The sequence below is a fragment of the Larus michahellis genome, chromosome 22 (genome assembly GCF_964199755.1).
Source record: "Larus michahellis chromosome 22, bLarMic1.1, whole genome shotgun sequence".
Lineage (NCBI taxonomy): Eukaryota > Metazoa > Chordata > Aves > Charadriiformes > Laridae > Larus > Larus michahellis.
In genome coordinates, this window is record NC_133917.1 from 3,482,923 (window position 1) to 3,497,725 (window position 14,803).

General features: G+C 59.4%; 2 protein-coding genes across 11 annotated transcripts in view; one reads left to right on the forward strand and one right to left on the reverse strand.

The window, feature by feature from the left end:
- Positions 1-119: 119 nt before the first annotated feature.
- Positions 120-5,722, reverse strand: DAZAP2 (DAZ associated protein 2). The gene is made up of 4 exons (XM_074564815.1): positions 5,632-5,722; positions 3,752-3,864; positions 2,129-2,371; positions 120-1,424 (listed from the first exon to the last, which is right to left on the reverse strand). The coding sequence occupies exons 1-4, from the start codon at positions 5,642-5,644 to the stop codon at positions 1,296-1,298; spliced, it is 498 nt and encodes a 165-aa protein (XP_074420916.1). The 5' UTR covers positions 5,645-5,722; the 3' UTR covers positions 120-1,295.
- Positions 5,723-6,701: 979 nt separating this feature from the next.
- The window catches only part of POU6F1 (POU class 6 homeobox 1), a 28,681-nt gene continuing 20,579 nt past the window's right edge, over positions 6,702-14,803 (forward strand). For 7 of the 10 annotated variants that reach the window (XM_074564809.1, XM_074564810.1, XM_074564802.1 and 4 more), the window contains exons 1-5: positions 6,702-6,897; positions 7,618-7,668; positions 11,195-11,309; positions 12,985-13,112; positions 14,555-14,667. The gene's annotated coding sequence lies outside the window, so the exon portion shown is untranslated. Of the gene's footprint in view, positions 6,898-7,617; positions 7,669-11,194; positions 11,310-12,984; positions 13,113-14,554; positions 14,742-14,803 lie in introns of all 10 variants that reach the window. The other 3 variants (XM_074564812.1, XM_074564803.1, XM_074564805.1) reach the window with 2 other exon arrangements.

Genomic DNA, 14,803 nt, shown 5'->3' on the forward strand with positions numbered 1-14,803 from the left:
CACAAGGTAAGTGCACCACAGTGTATACAGAGAGAGACGTAATGCTGAACTTTCATAACAGTCAGTCGTATGGTTAAACACAACATAGACAAGACACAGATTTAGATTAAACCGAAACCTCGAGATAAAATATATTTGAATCTGAGCTTTTTTTTTTTTTTTTTTTCTCTCTGCGGAAAACAAAACGAAAACCGAAACACTGAGGATCCCTGAAATATTCTTCTTAACCCTAATAAGACTTCATTCTACCCAAGTCATTTTTAAAGTACGCGTTCACGGAACAAGCCATTAACCGAGCTAATTTGCGTGTTGATTGATAGTTGCTACACACCCTTGGACAGATGGTAACCAGCCCTCTCTGTTTGAACAACAGCCTTAAGGAGTTTTGGTGTCAAGACACCAGGTTGAATTAAAAAAAAAAAAAAAAAAAAAAAGAAAAAAAACCCAAAAAACCAAAAACACGCCCCCTCCCCTCCCCCCCCCCCAAAAAAAAGAAGTTTGTTTAATAAGCATCGTTCTAAAAGCCTAGTTAGCATCGAATGAAGTGTTCCAGCATGAGTCGCGCTGTGTTTCTGGCACCAAAGCATGGCTTTGATTAGATCTAATGTGCAAAGAAATCCAAGATTACTTGGAGTATATAAAAAAAAAAAAAAAAAAAAAAAATAAATCCCATGATAGACGCCGGCCGCGCACCTTCCTGGAGGAGAAGGGCGGGCGAAGGTGAGCACAGAGGGCTTCCAGGGATCCGTCAGAGAGTGAGGTCAGGAAAAAAGAAGCGCCAAGGTGCCCTCCCCGCTGCCGGGAAGTGAATTTTGCCTCCCTCTGCTCTACCCAGCGCCTTCGCTGGGGAAACCCGGCCGGGTTTTTTGTGGCTCCTGGGACCAGCGGACCGGCGCGACCGCCACCGAGGTCCCTCGCCCTCCCCAGAGCCAGCGTCCAGGCAGCCCGTTAATAAAAGCCCAGCGCCGCGGTGTTACTCCAGCGAAACGAAAGGGGGGCTGCCGAGCTCACGTTTGTTTTGCCAATTAATCCCATCCCACCACCACCACCACCCCCCCCCGCCCTGTTCTGAACAGAGGCGCCGTCACCATTAACACGGTTTCTTGCTTCGTTTTAAAGTGCCTGCGGGGCCGGGCGCCGGACCGGGAAGACCCCTCACCGCTGCGTGCCTAATCTGCAACTTCGGGTTAATATGGACTAAAGCAGTTACATCGTGAGAAGTGCTGACGGTATGTGATGTCTTTCCTTACACAAATGTAGCCCCCCCCCTCTCCCTCCCCCTTCCCCTTCCTCCTTCACCAGATAGTGTAGCCGCCATCTGAGCCTCCCAGGAAGAAGTTTCCCTTCCGTTGCGTCACCACGACGTTGGCTCCCTGCATCACGGCCAGCTGGGCGGCGTTGGGGGGACAGCCAGGAGGGGGGGGCTGGAAGAGAGAGAAAGGAGAGGCGGGAGGATCAGCCGAGGTCGGTGTCACCACAGGAGGCGGCACAAAGCCACCACGGGGACGCAGAAACCTCCCAGTCGACGTCCCCATCGCTTTCTACCAAGCAAAGGCTGAGCGACAAGAGGCCAGGAGCCGATGGGCGACGCCAGGTTCCTCGTCCGTGCCCTGCCCTCTCTTTTCGGAGCCCGCAGCCCATGCGCTGACCCCCGCTTTCTGCCCGCGCAGAGGAGCCTGCGAGCCGGGGAGCACCACCTTCACGCGGCCACGAGCCACGGGGGGGAATGGCCCGGGGAGCGGGAACCTCCCACAGCTCCACTGGAGCATGGAGAGGCCAAGGCCGCGTTTGGGGCCAGGGGAAGTCGGGTCGCTAAGCAGCCCCACTGGCTCGCCTCCCCCCGAAGCGCATCACAGCATGGCCCCACAGCCAAATCGGGGCTAGCACTGGTCACGCGATGGCTTTGCTGTGAGCCAGAACCACCTGCGAGCCTACGTGGCTCCAGGCAGGTTGGCCAGAGGCAGCAAACCCTCAGCGGGAAAGTAGGAGCTTACTCTTCTCCCAAATGACGGATCGGGGAAGAAATATGTTTCTCTCTGACAACAAAGGCCCTCTTCTCGCCCCCGCCACCGCCTGCAAACCCCTAACGCTGAAGCCCGCAGGGTTTTGAGGGCACATTTATACTCACAGGGATGCTGGGGGTTCCGCCAGCCCCAAACCTTGCTCCAGCATCAAAGCCACCTTCGACAAGGACTGTCGAGCCCGGAGGATACACCGGTCCCACGGGGTAATATGCCATGGGGACCGAGGAGCCGATCGGCCCCACGGCCATGGACTGGGCCATGGGCAGGAAGACGGAAGCGCCAGGATACGCCGCAGACATCGTGGGGACGGTGGCAGCCCCCAGAGGCACGAAGCTGGGACGGTAAAGCTGTGAGGGAAAGGGGGGGAAAAAAAAGGCGGTGCAAGTTTAGAGACTTGGACACGGAGCTGTTGGAGCGGGGCCAGAGGAGGCCCCGGAGATGCTGGGAGGGCTGGAGCCCCTCTGCTGTGGGGACAGGCTGAGAGAGCTGGGGGGGTTCAGCCTGGAGAAGAGAAGGCTCCGCGGAGACCTTCCAGCCCCTTCCAGTCCCTCAAGGGGCTCCAGGAAAGCTGGGGAGGGACTCTGGAGCAGGGAGGGGAGCCATGGGATGAGGGGGAAGGGTTTTACACTGCAAGAGGGAGATTTAGGTGAGATCTGGGGAAGAAATTCTTGGCTGTGAGGGGGGTGAGCCCCTGGCCCAGGTTGCCCAGAGAAGCTGTGGCTGCCCCATCCCTGGAGGGGTTCAAGGCCAGGTTGGATGGGGCTTGGAGCAACCTGGGCTGGAGGAGGTGTCCCTGCCCAGGGCAGGGGGTGCAACGGGATGGTCTTTAAGGTCCCTTCCCACCCAAACCGTTCTGTGACTCTCTGGCGATTCCAGCACTTCCCTGGGTTGGAAGGGACCTTTCAGATCGTGGAGTCCAACCATCAACCCAACGCTGCCCAAACCACCCCTGACCCACGTCCCTCAGCACCGCGTCCGCCTGGCTTTTAAACACCTCCAGGGATGGCATTTAGGGATTGGAGCCATGGGACGAGGGGGAGCGGTTTTAAACAGAAAGAGGGAGATTTAGGTGAGATCTGGGGAAGAAATTCTTGGCTGTGAGGGGGGTGAGCCCCTGGCCCAGGGTGCCCAGAGAAGCTGTGGCTGCCCCATCCCTGGAGGGGTTCAAGGCCAGGTTGGACGGGGCTTGGAGCAACCTGGGCTGGGGGAAGATGTCCTTGCCCAGGGCAGGGGGGGGGAACTGGAGTGAGCTTTAATGTCCCTTCCCACCCAAACCATTCTCTGTTTCTATGACCTACTCCCCACCCCCAGCGGTTGCTCAGCCTGGCTGTGGAAGCATCAGCCCCAACGCGGACTTTCACCCTCCTGCTCGCGCAAGGCACTCCCCTTCCCCGGGCGTTTCCTCTGGGTTGTGGCAAAAGAACATTTTCCCCACGGTTGGAGAAAGTTCCCCCCTCTTCCCCCGCAAGAATCCAATTAAAAGAGATTATCGCAGATGAGTTTTACAGCGACAGGTGAGCTACATTTGTCATCTTAACTCAAGGGGAAGCTCGGCAACATTCGTCACTTCGGCTAATTCAGATCTCGTAAACGAGAAACTGGGGACAAACGGCCACGCCAGCAGCAAACAAACCCTCCAGACGGAAAAAAAAAAATAAAAATAAAAAAAATATTGCAGCTGTAAACTTATTCAGAAGGAAATAAAACCTTGGGAGAAGCGTCCCTACCTCGGAATAAGCCGGAGGCGCGTCTGTGTACGGCGGCGGCTGCGGAAGGGGCAGAGTCTGGGGGTAGACGGCGGGGGACTGGACGGGGTAGGACGGCTGGGGGGGGTACGGTCCTGAAAAAAAAAAGGGGGGGAGTCAGCACGGGGCGGAAACGGCGCCGGCCGGGACACTGAGGGGTTGTTGGGGTGTTTGTTTTTTGTTTTTTTTTTTAATCGGCAATCCCCGTTTCTTAATTTATCACGTGAGCAGAAGGGGGTATCGGCGTCTGTGAACCCGCCCGGGCCATCGCCCCCCCACCCCACTCCCCCCGCCCTTGGCATTTCGGTCCCCGGCAAAAACAAAACTGAGAGTGAAAATGGCTTTTTTTTTTCCGGAACTGGAAGCAGTGGGAAAGCAGGAAGTTTGGCAAAGCAAAAATAATAATAATAATAATAATAATAATAATAATAATAATAATAATAATAATAATAATAATAAAACAACCAAATTCCCCTGGGTCGTGGCCCCTGCTCAGAATCGCCAATTCTTAACCCAAATTCGGCCCCTTTCCTCTGGGATCGGGACGGGCTCCTGGGGTCCCCCGGCCCCCCAGTGTCCCCCCATCCCCCCCAGCCGGGACAGGCCTATTCAGCCACTGCAGCCCCCCGGGGGTGTCCCCTCCCTGTCCCCCCCGAGCCGGGGCCTTTTGGCGGATATCAGCCCCCTCAGCTGTCCCCATGTTGTCCCCTGGGGGTGTCCCCAGGCCCCACATAGGGATCTCCCCCCCCCCCATAATGAAGGGGTCTCACCCACTCCCCCCTTACATCACCCAGGGGGTCCCCAGTGTCATCCAGGGGTGGGTGTCCCCCCCGTTGTCCCCCCCGGCCGGGGCCTTTTGGGAGGTCTGAATCCCCTCAACCACCCCCATATTGTCCCACGGGGGTCTCCCCCCCGGGCCCTCCCCCTTACATCATCCAAGGGGTCCCCAATGTCACCCAGGGGCACCCGTTCCCTGCTGCGCCCCCCCCCCCAACCCCGGCCGGGGCCTTTCGGGGGTCTCAACCCCCTCAGCTGCCCCCATGTTGTCCCCAAGGGGGGGTCCCCCCCTAACGAAAGGGTCTCCCCCCCTAACGAAAGGGTCTCCCCCCCCGGGGCCTCCCCCCAACGTCACCCAGGGGGTGTGTGTGTGTGTCCCCAGCTGCCCCCCCAGGCAGCGGGGTCCCCCCCGTGGGGCTGGGCTCTCCCCCACCCGCCATTACGTCACCCGGGGCGGGGGGGGGACGGTCCTGCGCCCTGCCATAAAATGGGGTCCCTTCTGACGTCATGCGGGGGATTCCTTACGTCGGGGGGGGGGGGGTCTCCCTCACCTCAGCGCTCCCCCCTCCAATGGGGTCCCCCTGGCGTCACGCGCGGGGGGTCCCTCTCACTCCAGCTCCTACTGGGGTCCTCCTTACGTCACCCGGGGGATCCCCTACGTCACCGGGGGATGGGGTGGGTCTCCCCACCTCGTCTCGCCCTCCCCGCATGGAATGGGGTCCCCTGACGTCACGCGTGGGCAGCACGTCGTGTACCCCCCCCGCCCTACGTCACGGCGCGGAAGGGGGGTGGGGGCGCGCGCGGCACTCACAGGGTTAAGGCGGGGCCGAGCGCGCGCGGCGCTATAGCGACCCCGCGCACCCCCCCCGCCGCCCCGCTCCCATTGGCCGCCCGGCCCCGGCCCGCTCCCGCGGTCACGCGCTGCGGCGCCGCCCTTAAAGGCGCCGCGTCCCGGAACGGCGCTGCCCGGAGTGTGTGTGTGTGTTGGGGGGAACCGGAGGGGAGGGGCGGGTGGTCGCTGCCGGTGAGGCGCAGGGTTGAGGGGCGGGGAGGAGGTTCGCGGCTCGGGCCCGGTCCCCACTTGCCTTTGCCGTTCATGGCGGCGCTGCGTCCGGCGGCGGCGGCTCGCGCTCTGCCCGCGCCGCGCGCTTCCTGCTCGGTGTCACCGCGGCGCCGCGGGGGGGGGGGGGAGGGGGCGGGGGAGGGGGGGGGGAGCGGAGGGGTGGGGGCAGGAAGCGGGCGCCGCGCGTCGGTGGCGTCACCGCGCGCGGGGGCGGGGCCGCGCGCTCTTAAAGGGGCCGCGGGAGGCGAAGGGTGATCCTGAGTAGGGCCTGGAGGGGACGGGGACGGGGACGGGGACGGGGACGGGGACGGGGACGGGGACGGGGACGGGGACGGGGACGGGGACGCCTCAGGTAGACTCTGAGGGTCCAGGGCCGGGCCTAGCGGGGAGAAAGGGGTCCCTAGGGCTGGGGGGGCACCTTTAGGGCCCAGGACTGAGGAAGGAGGGGGGGGTGGTGCCTAAGGGAGGCCTCAGGTAGGCCCGAGGAGTGAGGGGCGCCTTAGGCAAGGCCCGGGAGGAGCTGTAGGTAGGCTTGCACGGGGGAAGGGGGTCCCTAAGCAGGGCCTGGGGGTGGCTGGGATTAGTGGGGAGGCCTCAGGTAGGCCCTAGGATTGGGGGGGGAGCTCTAGGGGTGAAAGGGGTCCCTATGTAGGGCCTGGGCGGGGGGTCTGGAGTAGTGGGGAAGCCTTAGGTAGGCCCTAGGGGCTGAGGGGAAGGTCCATAAGGGTGAAGGGGGGGCCTAGAGTGGAGGGGGGGGATTCCCCGGGCAGGAGCGGGGAGCAGACAGGCCCCAGGGGTGAAGGGGATCCCTAAGCAGGGCCGAGCCAGGGCCTAGAGTAGTGGGGAGGCCTCAGGTAGGCCCAGGGGATGAGGCGGGGAAACCTTAAGTAGGACCGGGAGGGGGACATTCCTAGGGGTGAGGGGGCCTCTAAGTAGCGCTGGGGAGGGGAATGAGGGCTCCAGGTGGAGCCTAGAGACCCGAGAGGGGGCCCTGGGCAGGGCCTTGGAGAATGGCCCTATGCAGGCCCCAGCTTTGGGGGGGGGGCATAAGCAGGGGATTGGGGGTGTGGGGGTGGGGGTGTGCTGTTCCAGGCCCATAGGTGAGGTGGGGGACCTCCGGTATGGAGTAGGGGCGATGTGCTGGGCAGAGCCTTCGCAGGGCCTGGGACAGCAGCGGGGAAACTGGTGGGCGAGGGAGCCCCCCCCAGCTCTCTCCCGGCTTCCTCCTGAATTGCACCCAGGGAAAGAAGCCACCTCCGAGTTCATGCATAAAAGATCAAGGGAAATGGTTGGTAACCTCCAAATATTGTTAAGCTTAATTAAGCCTTAAGGACTGTGTGAAGCCTCAGCAGGCAGAGCCGCTCGTTAGCGCGGTGACTGTGCTAACACTTGGTGACTGCAGCCTGAGCTCCGGGTTCTGTTGGTTCTTCTAAACTGAGTCCTTGTGGTTGTTAAAGCCCCGAGTCCTTCCTGGGGTTCTCCTTGGGACCCTGTTTTCTGCCTCCCTACATCAAGGAAGCCCTTAGAGACCCTTCTTCTGGGGGGTAACATCTTGCCACAGGACTCATTGGCTTCAGTGTGGTCTTCGCCGACATGCAGGGGGCACGTAAAGAACAGGTTCCTTTCAGAAGTGACCGCGGTCTCCCCTTGCCAAAAGCGCAGCGCCAAAACGCTGCCAAGAAGCTGAAGATGTGGTCAGGCACGTGTATCCGTGAGGCTTCTTCTGCCCCCCTGTTGCCCTTTGCCCAGCACAGGAGAGACCTGAGTAGATTTATGGAAATAAAACATCTCTGATTCAAGCACCCTTTTGCCTTGTATTTAGTGCCGCATTTGCAAGAGGGGGAAGTCCCCGTTCTTAACACCAGCCCTGTTCAACAGAGCTCTGGCATGTACCGCTGCTGAAAAACATTGTGGGGTTAAAGGAGGAGAGTGAGGTTTTTTGTGATAATCTTTAATGAATTTGGGGTGAGTTATGGTGCCTAAATACTGTTGTAAAAACCTCTTGCAGGTGTCGCCAGCAGAAGGTGCAGTCGGAGGTCTGGAGCTGTGCTTAGGGAAGGTATGATGCAATCTAGTAGTTCTATCTGTAAAGTCTTGTTTAAAAGAATAACGTACACAGATGGCAATGAAAGGACCACAATAAAGATACCCCCCGAAAGTGTAAAATTCCCACTTTTTTGTGTGTGTTTTTGATAAACTTTCTGGCTGCGTTTCGGCCAGAGTTGGAAGGCACGACTCTCCCTTTCGAGCTCGTTTTCAGGCATCTCAATCAAGAATAGCATTGTTCTCTTCCCTGTGTAAGTGAACGTCTCATGAATAATGTAGCGGCTGCCTGATGAATATGCATGTTGGCTGGTGTGCCTGGGAGGGCTTCGTCAATAATTCATGCCTAGAAAATGTTCTTCACCTTGCAACTGTACAGGAACCGTAAAAAAACCCCACAAAAACCCCGACCCAAAAAACAATGTTTACCCTTTAAAGTGGGAGAGAAGTTGGCTTGAAATCTGCCCACGGAAACGTGGGGTGAAAGTAAGTGAAGGGGAGAGAACCTCCAGGAAGGAGAAGGTGATTTCTGAGGGGCTGAGCCCAGATGTCTTCACAAACCCGACCCCGCGAAGCCCTAGAGCTCGTGGAGTTGCTCGGGGTTAAGCTTTTTCAGCAGCTCCTGGCTTCAGACCCTGATTTATTCTCACAAACGTGCCTTTTTCCACTCTCCTGTTATCATTACACAGAAAACTTCCTTGTAAAGGAAGAGCGGAGACACTCTGCGAGGAGGGGAAGGCAAGGAGAAAGCGTTTCCATTCGGTGGAGCCTGACTCTTCAGAGGGCATCTACCTTCAAATCCCTTGGGATTGTTTTCATTTGTATTTTTATGGCTGATTACCTTCTTTAAGGGCTTCTTGGGACTCCCAAGAGGAAAAAGAAAACCCACAGAACCTCCAGTAAACATCAAAAGCTATGAAAAATCGGCTCGTGAGTGGTCTTGTGCTGCGTGTGCGTGACCCGGAATGGAAACGTGGAGAAGTCGAGGGGGGTTTTTGGCTGCCTGGCCGGCTGCCAGCGGGTGCTGCTGCTTCCCACGCCGGGCACTTCTGGAAGGCAAAGGGGGGTGGACGGTCTGCAAAGACCCTGGCGCCCCGTCAGTGCCGCGCCGATAACACGCCGGACGGAGAAAAACATACGGGGCTGAGTCTTATGTTTTTGGGCGAGCCAAGGGGCCGGTGCTGAAAAGTCCTTCTTTACCCAAAATGGGGTTATTTAACCCTTTTTTGGAAGCAGGGCTGGCTGGGGTTGTACCCGTTGTTTGCTGCTGAAAGTAGCAAAACTTGAGCAGTAGCAGAAATAAAATAGCGGTAAAAATTGAGCTGGTGTTGGTGGCTTTCCGAGCAGGTACGCGTTTGTGAAACTTTACCCCTGTGAGCGATCAGAAGCGAGAGGTACTTCGAGGCAGAGACTACCCCGTGGGTCTAAGGCTGTAATTAATTACATAAAAATAATGAATAAGGAGTTGTTAATTACTGGATGATACCTTCCACCTAGGGAAAATGCTCTCCTTCCTTCTCCCACGGCTGAAATCGAGGGGGTTCTGCCCTTGGCTTTGCCAGGGCCGCGTTTCACCCAACCTTACAAAGTGGCCCGGAAAATCCCATGGAAATTTTAAAGCCCGTTTCTAGTTTTAAGAGGAAAAGCGAGGCAGAGCCCAGATCTATCGTAGCACCAACGAACCTGCATTAAACCCCCCCTGCAGCCTTTGAAAAGCACGTGCTTAAGCTGAGATTCAGGGAAGTTTGAGCGACCGCGGTTGCTTTGCAGCAGGGGAGCCAAAAAGAACGTCCTGGCTCGCTTTTTCCCTGCGCTTTTAGCCATTGAAGTTCTCGGGACGGCTGGAATAAGCTGGTTCGGGGCATATATGTGCCTTGCAGGGCTGGAAATTTTTTCCGTAGCAAATCAGATGTGCCAGAAATGGCGGGGTGAGGTGCAGGCCCTCCTCCGAGCCGGTGCTGGGTGCGATGAGAGCAGCCAAGTCAGCGAAAGAAGGGCGGAGGAGAAAACGGCGATATTAGTTCGGGCACGGAGCAGGAGTTCTCGTGGACGGAGCAAGCTCTGGAACAAAGGGCACATTCTTGCAGTCAGCGTTTTAGTTTTGCCAGCTATTCCTGTCAACCGGTTAATTAAAAATCCCCCCTCCCCTCCCAAGCAAGCTATTTTCCTGAAGAAACAAGGAAGAAAAAAAAAAAAAAAGGCTTTTCAGCACTCGTAAAATCAATTCCTCTTCAAGAAAAATTAAAAATGCGCCGTGCACCCTTTTCCCCCTATGCATTATATTAACCAGTATGCCAATGTATGTAAATGAGCCTGAAATTCGACTAGATGGAAGTATTTAAATATTCATAATCACAGGAGAGCGTATGCAAAGCAGGCTCTCGGCAGAATTGCGCTGCGGCCTCCGACAACAGCTGTACTCGGGCAAAGATGCTTTAACGGATCTAATTCGATTATTAATGAAAACGCGGCCGGCGCCGGCTGCGTATTTGTTAATATTCCTGCCCGGGCGTTAACCTCTGCCGGTCGTTAAGCGCTCGCTTAATTCCCGTTGAATGGGAGGGTAGGCTGCAAGGGGTGGGTGTTAATCGGCCCTAAATATTAGCAGATTAAATTGGTTGTGAGCGGCGAGGCCGGTCGGAGCGAGGTGGATTCCAGAAGGCGTCCCCGTGTGCGCTGGGAGGGATTTTGCCCGCGGCGTCGGCGCTCGTTTTCCAGGGGTGGCTCTTACCTCCCTCTGAACGTAGATATTCCCCCCTCACACCCCCGGCAGCTGATGGGGAAGAGCGGGTCGTGAATACCATAGTGATGAACTCCGAGGAGAAAAAAAAAAAAGGCACGTTATGAGGCAAAGATTGAAATCGGTCCATCGGCTTTTTCAGCAGAAAAAGACGGATGGGGCGATTCTTTCCAGCTAATAGGGCTGGGAAAGAAGTAAGAATTAATTCAGCTTTATCAAGCCGTGCTCGTCTTTTAAAGGTGCCGATAACTGTGACGTTACGTTGGAGTTTTTGTCCTTTTTTTTTTTTTTTTTTTTTTTTTTAATTTTTCCTCCCTTTTTTCCTGCCGGGAGATAAGAAGGAAGTCACGATTTTAAAATTGTAAAAGAAGCAGAACGCGAGATAATCATATACGCTGCTTCCTTTCTTTCTTAACGATTCCAAACAAGTTATAATTGGTCCGTAAGCTGGCTCGAAAAGCCGCAGAATTGCACCTGCGCTTCTAATGAGCTTTGCAATTACAGAAATAGTTTTCTTCCCTCTTTTAATTACGGAGCGACAAGGTTAAAGTTGCACCTGAGCTCCCTCTTATGCTACTTATTTCCTTACTCTTTCACCCAGTCCCTAAAAAAACCCAAAAAACCCAAAGTCCCTCCGAGCTGGCAGACGAGTCCCGGGGACCAGGGCATCGACCTCGCACAGCTCTGGAAATTAAAGCTATCGGCAGGATTCCGAGAGTCTCCGGGAGCACATTCCCTCTTGGAGACACCCAGAATTAAATCACCTCCTGGTTTTACCAACCCTTTATCGCTTCCCCCGCAGCTCAAACTCTGCGCCGTCGCCGAGCGAGCGGGAGTTGAGGGGTGGCCGCCGCCGTCGCCGTTAGCGGCTGGGGACACCCCCGTTGTCCCCGCGGGACGGTGCTGCTGCGGACGAGGTGGGTGCCGGCGGTTTACGCGCATCCTCATTTTTGGGACTCCCCGGCTTTCCCGAGGTCCTGCACGTGCCGGTGAGGGAGCCGGCGGCTCCCCTTGGAAATAGATCTGATTTTCAGAGCGGCGTGTTGATGGGCCGAAGTCCCCCCTCCCCGAACTCTTTGGGGCCCAAAGGAGTATGTGGCTCCGCACGCCCCTGGGACCTGTGGCCCCGGAGGGTGGGATGGGACCCCGGAGAGTGGGATGGGACCCGGCTGGGACCCGAGAGGGTGGTCTGGGACCCCCCCTGCATCCTCAGAAGGTGGGCTGGGACCCTGCTGTGGCCCCGGGGGGTGGGCTGGGACCCCACTGTGTCCCTGTAGGGTGGGATGGGACTGGGATGGGACCCCGGAGGGTGGGCTGGGACCCCCCTGGGTGGGATGGGACCCCAGAGAGTGGGATAGGACCCCTCTGTGTCTCTGGAGGGTGGGCTGGGACCCCACTGTGGCCTCAGAAGGTGGTCTGGGACCCTGCTGCAGACCTGGAGGGTGGGATGGGACCCCTCTGTGCCTCTGGAGGGTGGGCTGGGACCCTGCTGGGACCCGAGAGGGTGGGCTGGGACCCCCCTGCGGCCTCAGAGGGTGGGGTGGGACCCCACTGCAGCCCTGGAGGGTGGGATGGGACCCTGCTGTGGCCCCAGAGGGTGGGATGGGACACCGGAGGGTGGGCTGGGACCCTGCTGCAACCCTGGAGGGTGGGATGGGACCCCACTGTGTCCCTGGAGGGTGGGCTGGGACCCCCCTGCGGCCTCAGAGGGTGGGGTGGGACCCCACTGCAACCCTGGAGGGTGGGATGGGACCCTGCTGTGGCCCCAGAAGGTGGGATGGGACACCGGAGGGTGGGCTGGGACCCTGCTGCAACCCTGGAGGGTGGGATGGGACCCCACTGTGTCCCTGGAGGGTGGGCTGGGACCCCCCTGTGGCCTCAGAGGGTGGGCTGGGACCCTGCTGTGTCCCTGGAGGGTGGGCTATGGCCCTGGAGGGTGGGATGGGACCGTACCCCGCTGCAACCCCGGAGGGTGGGATGGGACACTGGAGGGTGGGATGGGACCCCACCGTGGCCCCACAGGGCCAGAGGTCCTCAGCAGGCTGGGACCCTGCTGGGGATCTGGAGAGTAGGATGGGACCCCGCTGCGGCTCCGAAGGGTGGGCTGGGACCCCAGAGGGTGGGCTGGGAGCCCAGGGCGGGCAGTGGGATGCTGGCCGGCGGGAGCGCGAGCGGAGCGGGCGTGCGGAGCTCAGCCTCCTGCATATTACGCCGGGGGCTGGATCTGAGGCTAATGCTATGCCGGGAAGATGGAGCGTCTTGAATTATTACTGTGGGTTCCCCGGGCGAAGGCAGCGCTGCCCCCGCCCAGGCCCCTGCTTCCAGCTCCCGCTTTAAAGCCTCAGGAAGGTTTTTTTTTTTGGGGGGGGGTGGTTTAATCACTTTTAAAAAAGCCCCCAGCCCTGGCAGGGAGCGGGTTTGGCACCGGGGCTCTATCCCAAGCCACAGCCCTGGAGGAAAGTGGATAACGGGGCCGAGGGGGTGGAAGGGGGGGTGAAAGGGAACAAATTGAATCCTTTGTGCTGCCCCGGGGTGGTTCACGTTAATGTGGTGATTAATGTATTAATTTATGATGATGAAATGCTGTATTAGGGTTTTGATGAGCCGGCTCGGAGCTGGAGTCGGGAGGGCTGCTCCGGGCGTCACCTTGTGGGGTGGTGCAGAGCTGGGGGCTCGCCCCCCGCCCCCGGCACCCACCCCAGCAAAGTGGGGACACGGCGGTACGGGTGACCCCAAAGCCGGGGGGTGGGTGCTGGGAGTGGGGTCGGGGGGCTTTGGGGTTTGGGAGAGTCAAGGATTTAACAGGGCTGGTGTTTGGGGGGGGGCTGGGGTTGGGGGTGTGGGGTTTGGGGGGTCCTGGCATTTCAGGGGCTGGGGACTCTGGCTTTGGGGGGGTTTCGGGTTTGGGGGCATTAGGGCTGGGATGGGTCTTGGGGCTGGGGGCTCTGGCTTTGGGGGGGGTCTCAAGGACTAGGGGCTCTGGCTCTGAGGGATATCTGGTTTGGGGGTCTCAGGGATGGAGTTGGGGGGATCTCAGGGCTGGGGGCTCTGGCTTAGGGGAGGTCTGTGGTTCAGAGGTGTTGGGGCTTGGGGGTCTTGGGGCTGGGGGCTCTGGCTTTGGGGGGGATCTGGTTTGGGGGTGTCAGGGCTGGGGGGGTCTTGGGGCTGGGGGCTCTGGCTGTGGGGGGTCTGTGGTTCGGTGGGGGCTCTGGTTGTGGGGGGTCTCTGGTTTGGGGGTCTCTGGACTGGGGTCTCTGGCTGTAGGGGGGTCTGTGGTCTGGGGGGGGGTCTCAGGGCTGGGGTCTCTGGCTGTAGGGGGGGTCTGTGGTTCGGTGGGGTCTCTGATTGTGGGGGTGTCTCTGGTTCGGGGGTCTCAGGGCTGGGGACTGTGGCTTTGGGGGGGGTCTCAGGGCTGGGGTCTCTGGTTGTGGGGGAGGGTGTCTCTGGTTTGGGGGGCCGGTGGTGGTGGTGTCTCTGGTTATGGGGGGGCCTGTGGTCCGGGGGTCTCAGGGCTGGGGACTGTGGCTTTGGGGGGGGGGGTCTCGGGGCTGGGGTCTCTGGCTGTAGGAGGGGTCTGTGGTCCGGGGGGGGTCTCAGGGCTGGGGTCTCTGGCTGTAGGGGGGGTCTGTGGTCTGGGGGTGTCTGTGGTGCGGGGATCTCAGGGCTGGGGAATGTGGCTTTGGGGGGTGTCTCAGGGCTGGGGTCTCTGGTTGGGGGGGGGGGGGGGCGTCTCGGGGCTGGGGTCTCTGGCTGGGGGGGGGGGGTCTGTGGTCGGGGGGGGGGGCCCCGTGCGCCCCCGGCGGCGGCGGGCAGCGCAGCAGCCCCGCGGATGCGGCAAAGGCCTGCGCATAAATTATGTTCATGACGCAGCAGCTAAAAAATCCCCCCGGAGGAGGCGGGGGGGTGGGGGGGGGAACGAATAACCACCGAAACCACTCAACCCCACGGGAAAAAAAAAAAAAAAGCCACCCCCCAACCCATCCTCCCCCCACAAAAACCCACCCCCCGAGGGCGTCCTGGCCCCCACCCCCCCCCCCAACCCCGGGTACGGGGGGTCCCGGGGCCGCTCCCCGCCTCCCTCTCCCCCCCCCCGCCCGCCTCCCTCCCCTTTGTGCCGCCGCCGCCGCCGCTGTGAGATGAATTTTTAATTATTCCCCGGCAGAGGAGAAGGCGCGGAGCAGCGCGGAACGGCGCGGAGCGGCGCGGATCCCCCCCCTCCCCTTTCCCCGGCCCCGGTCCCGGTCCCCCCCCCCCCTTCCCGGCCCCGGCGGCGCGGTGAGTGCGGGGCCGGAGCGGGGCCGGGGCCGGGCGGGGGGCGGTGGGCCCCGCCGCGGTGAATATGCAATGCCGTAATTAGCATAATTTATATATTTATGATAAAGAGTGATGGGGGGGAAGCGGGCGCGGAGGG

Excerpts from the sequence above, each read along its gene's own strand:
- DAZAP2 (XM_074564815.1), bottom strand. Across the intron at positions 2,372-3,751 it reads CGCCTCCGGCTTATTCCGAG|CTTTACCGTCCCAGCTTCGT; the intron begins GTAGGGACGCTT and ends TTTCCCTCACAG. Across the intron at positions 1,425-2,128 it reads GCGGAACCCCCAGCATCCCT|CCCCCCCCTCCTGGCTGTCC; the intron begins GTGAGTATAAAT and ends TCTCTCTTCCAG.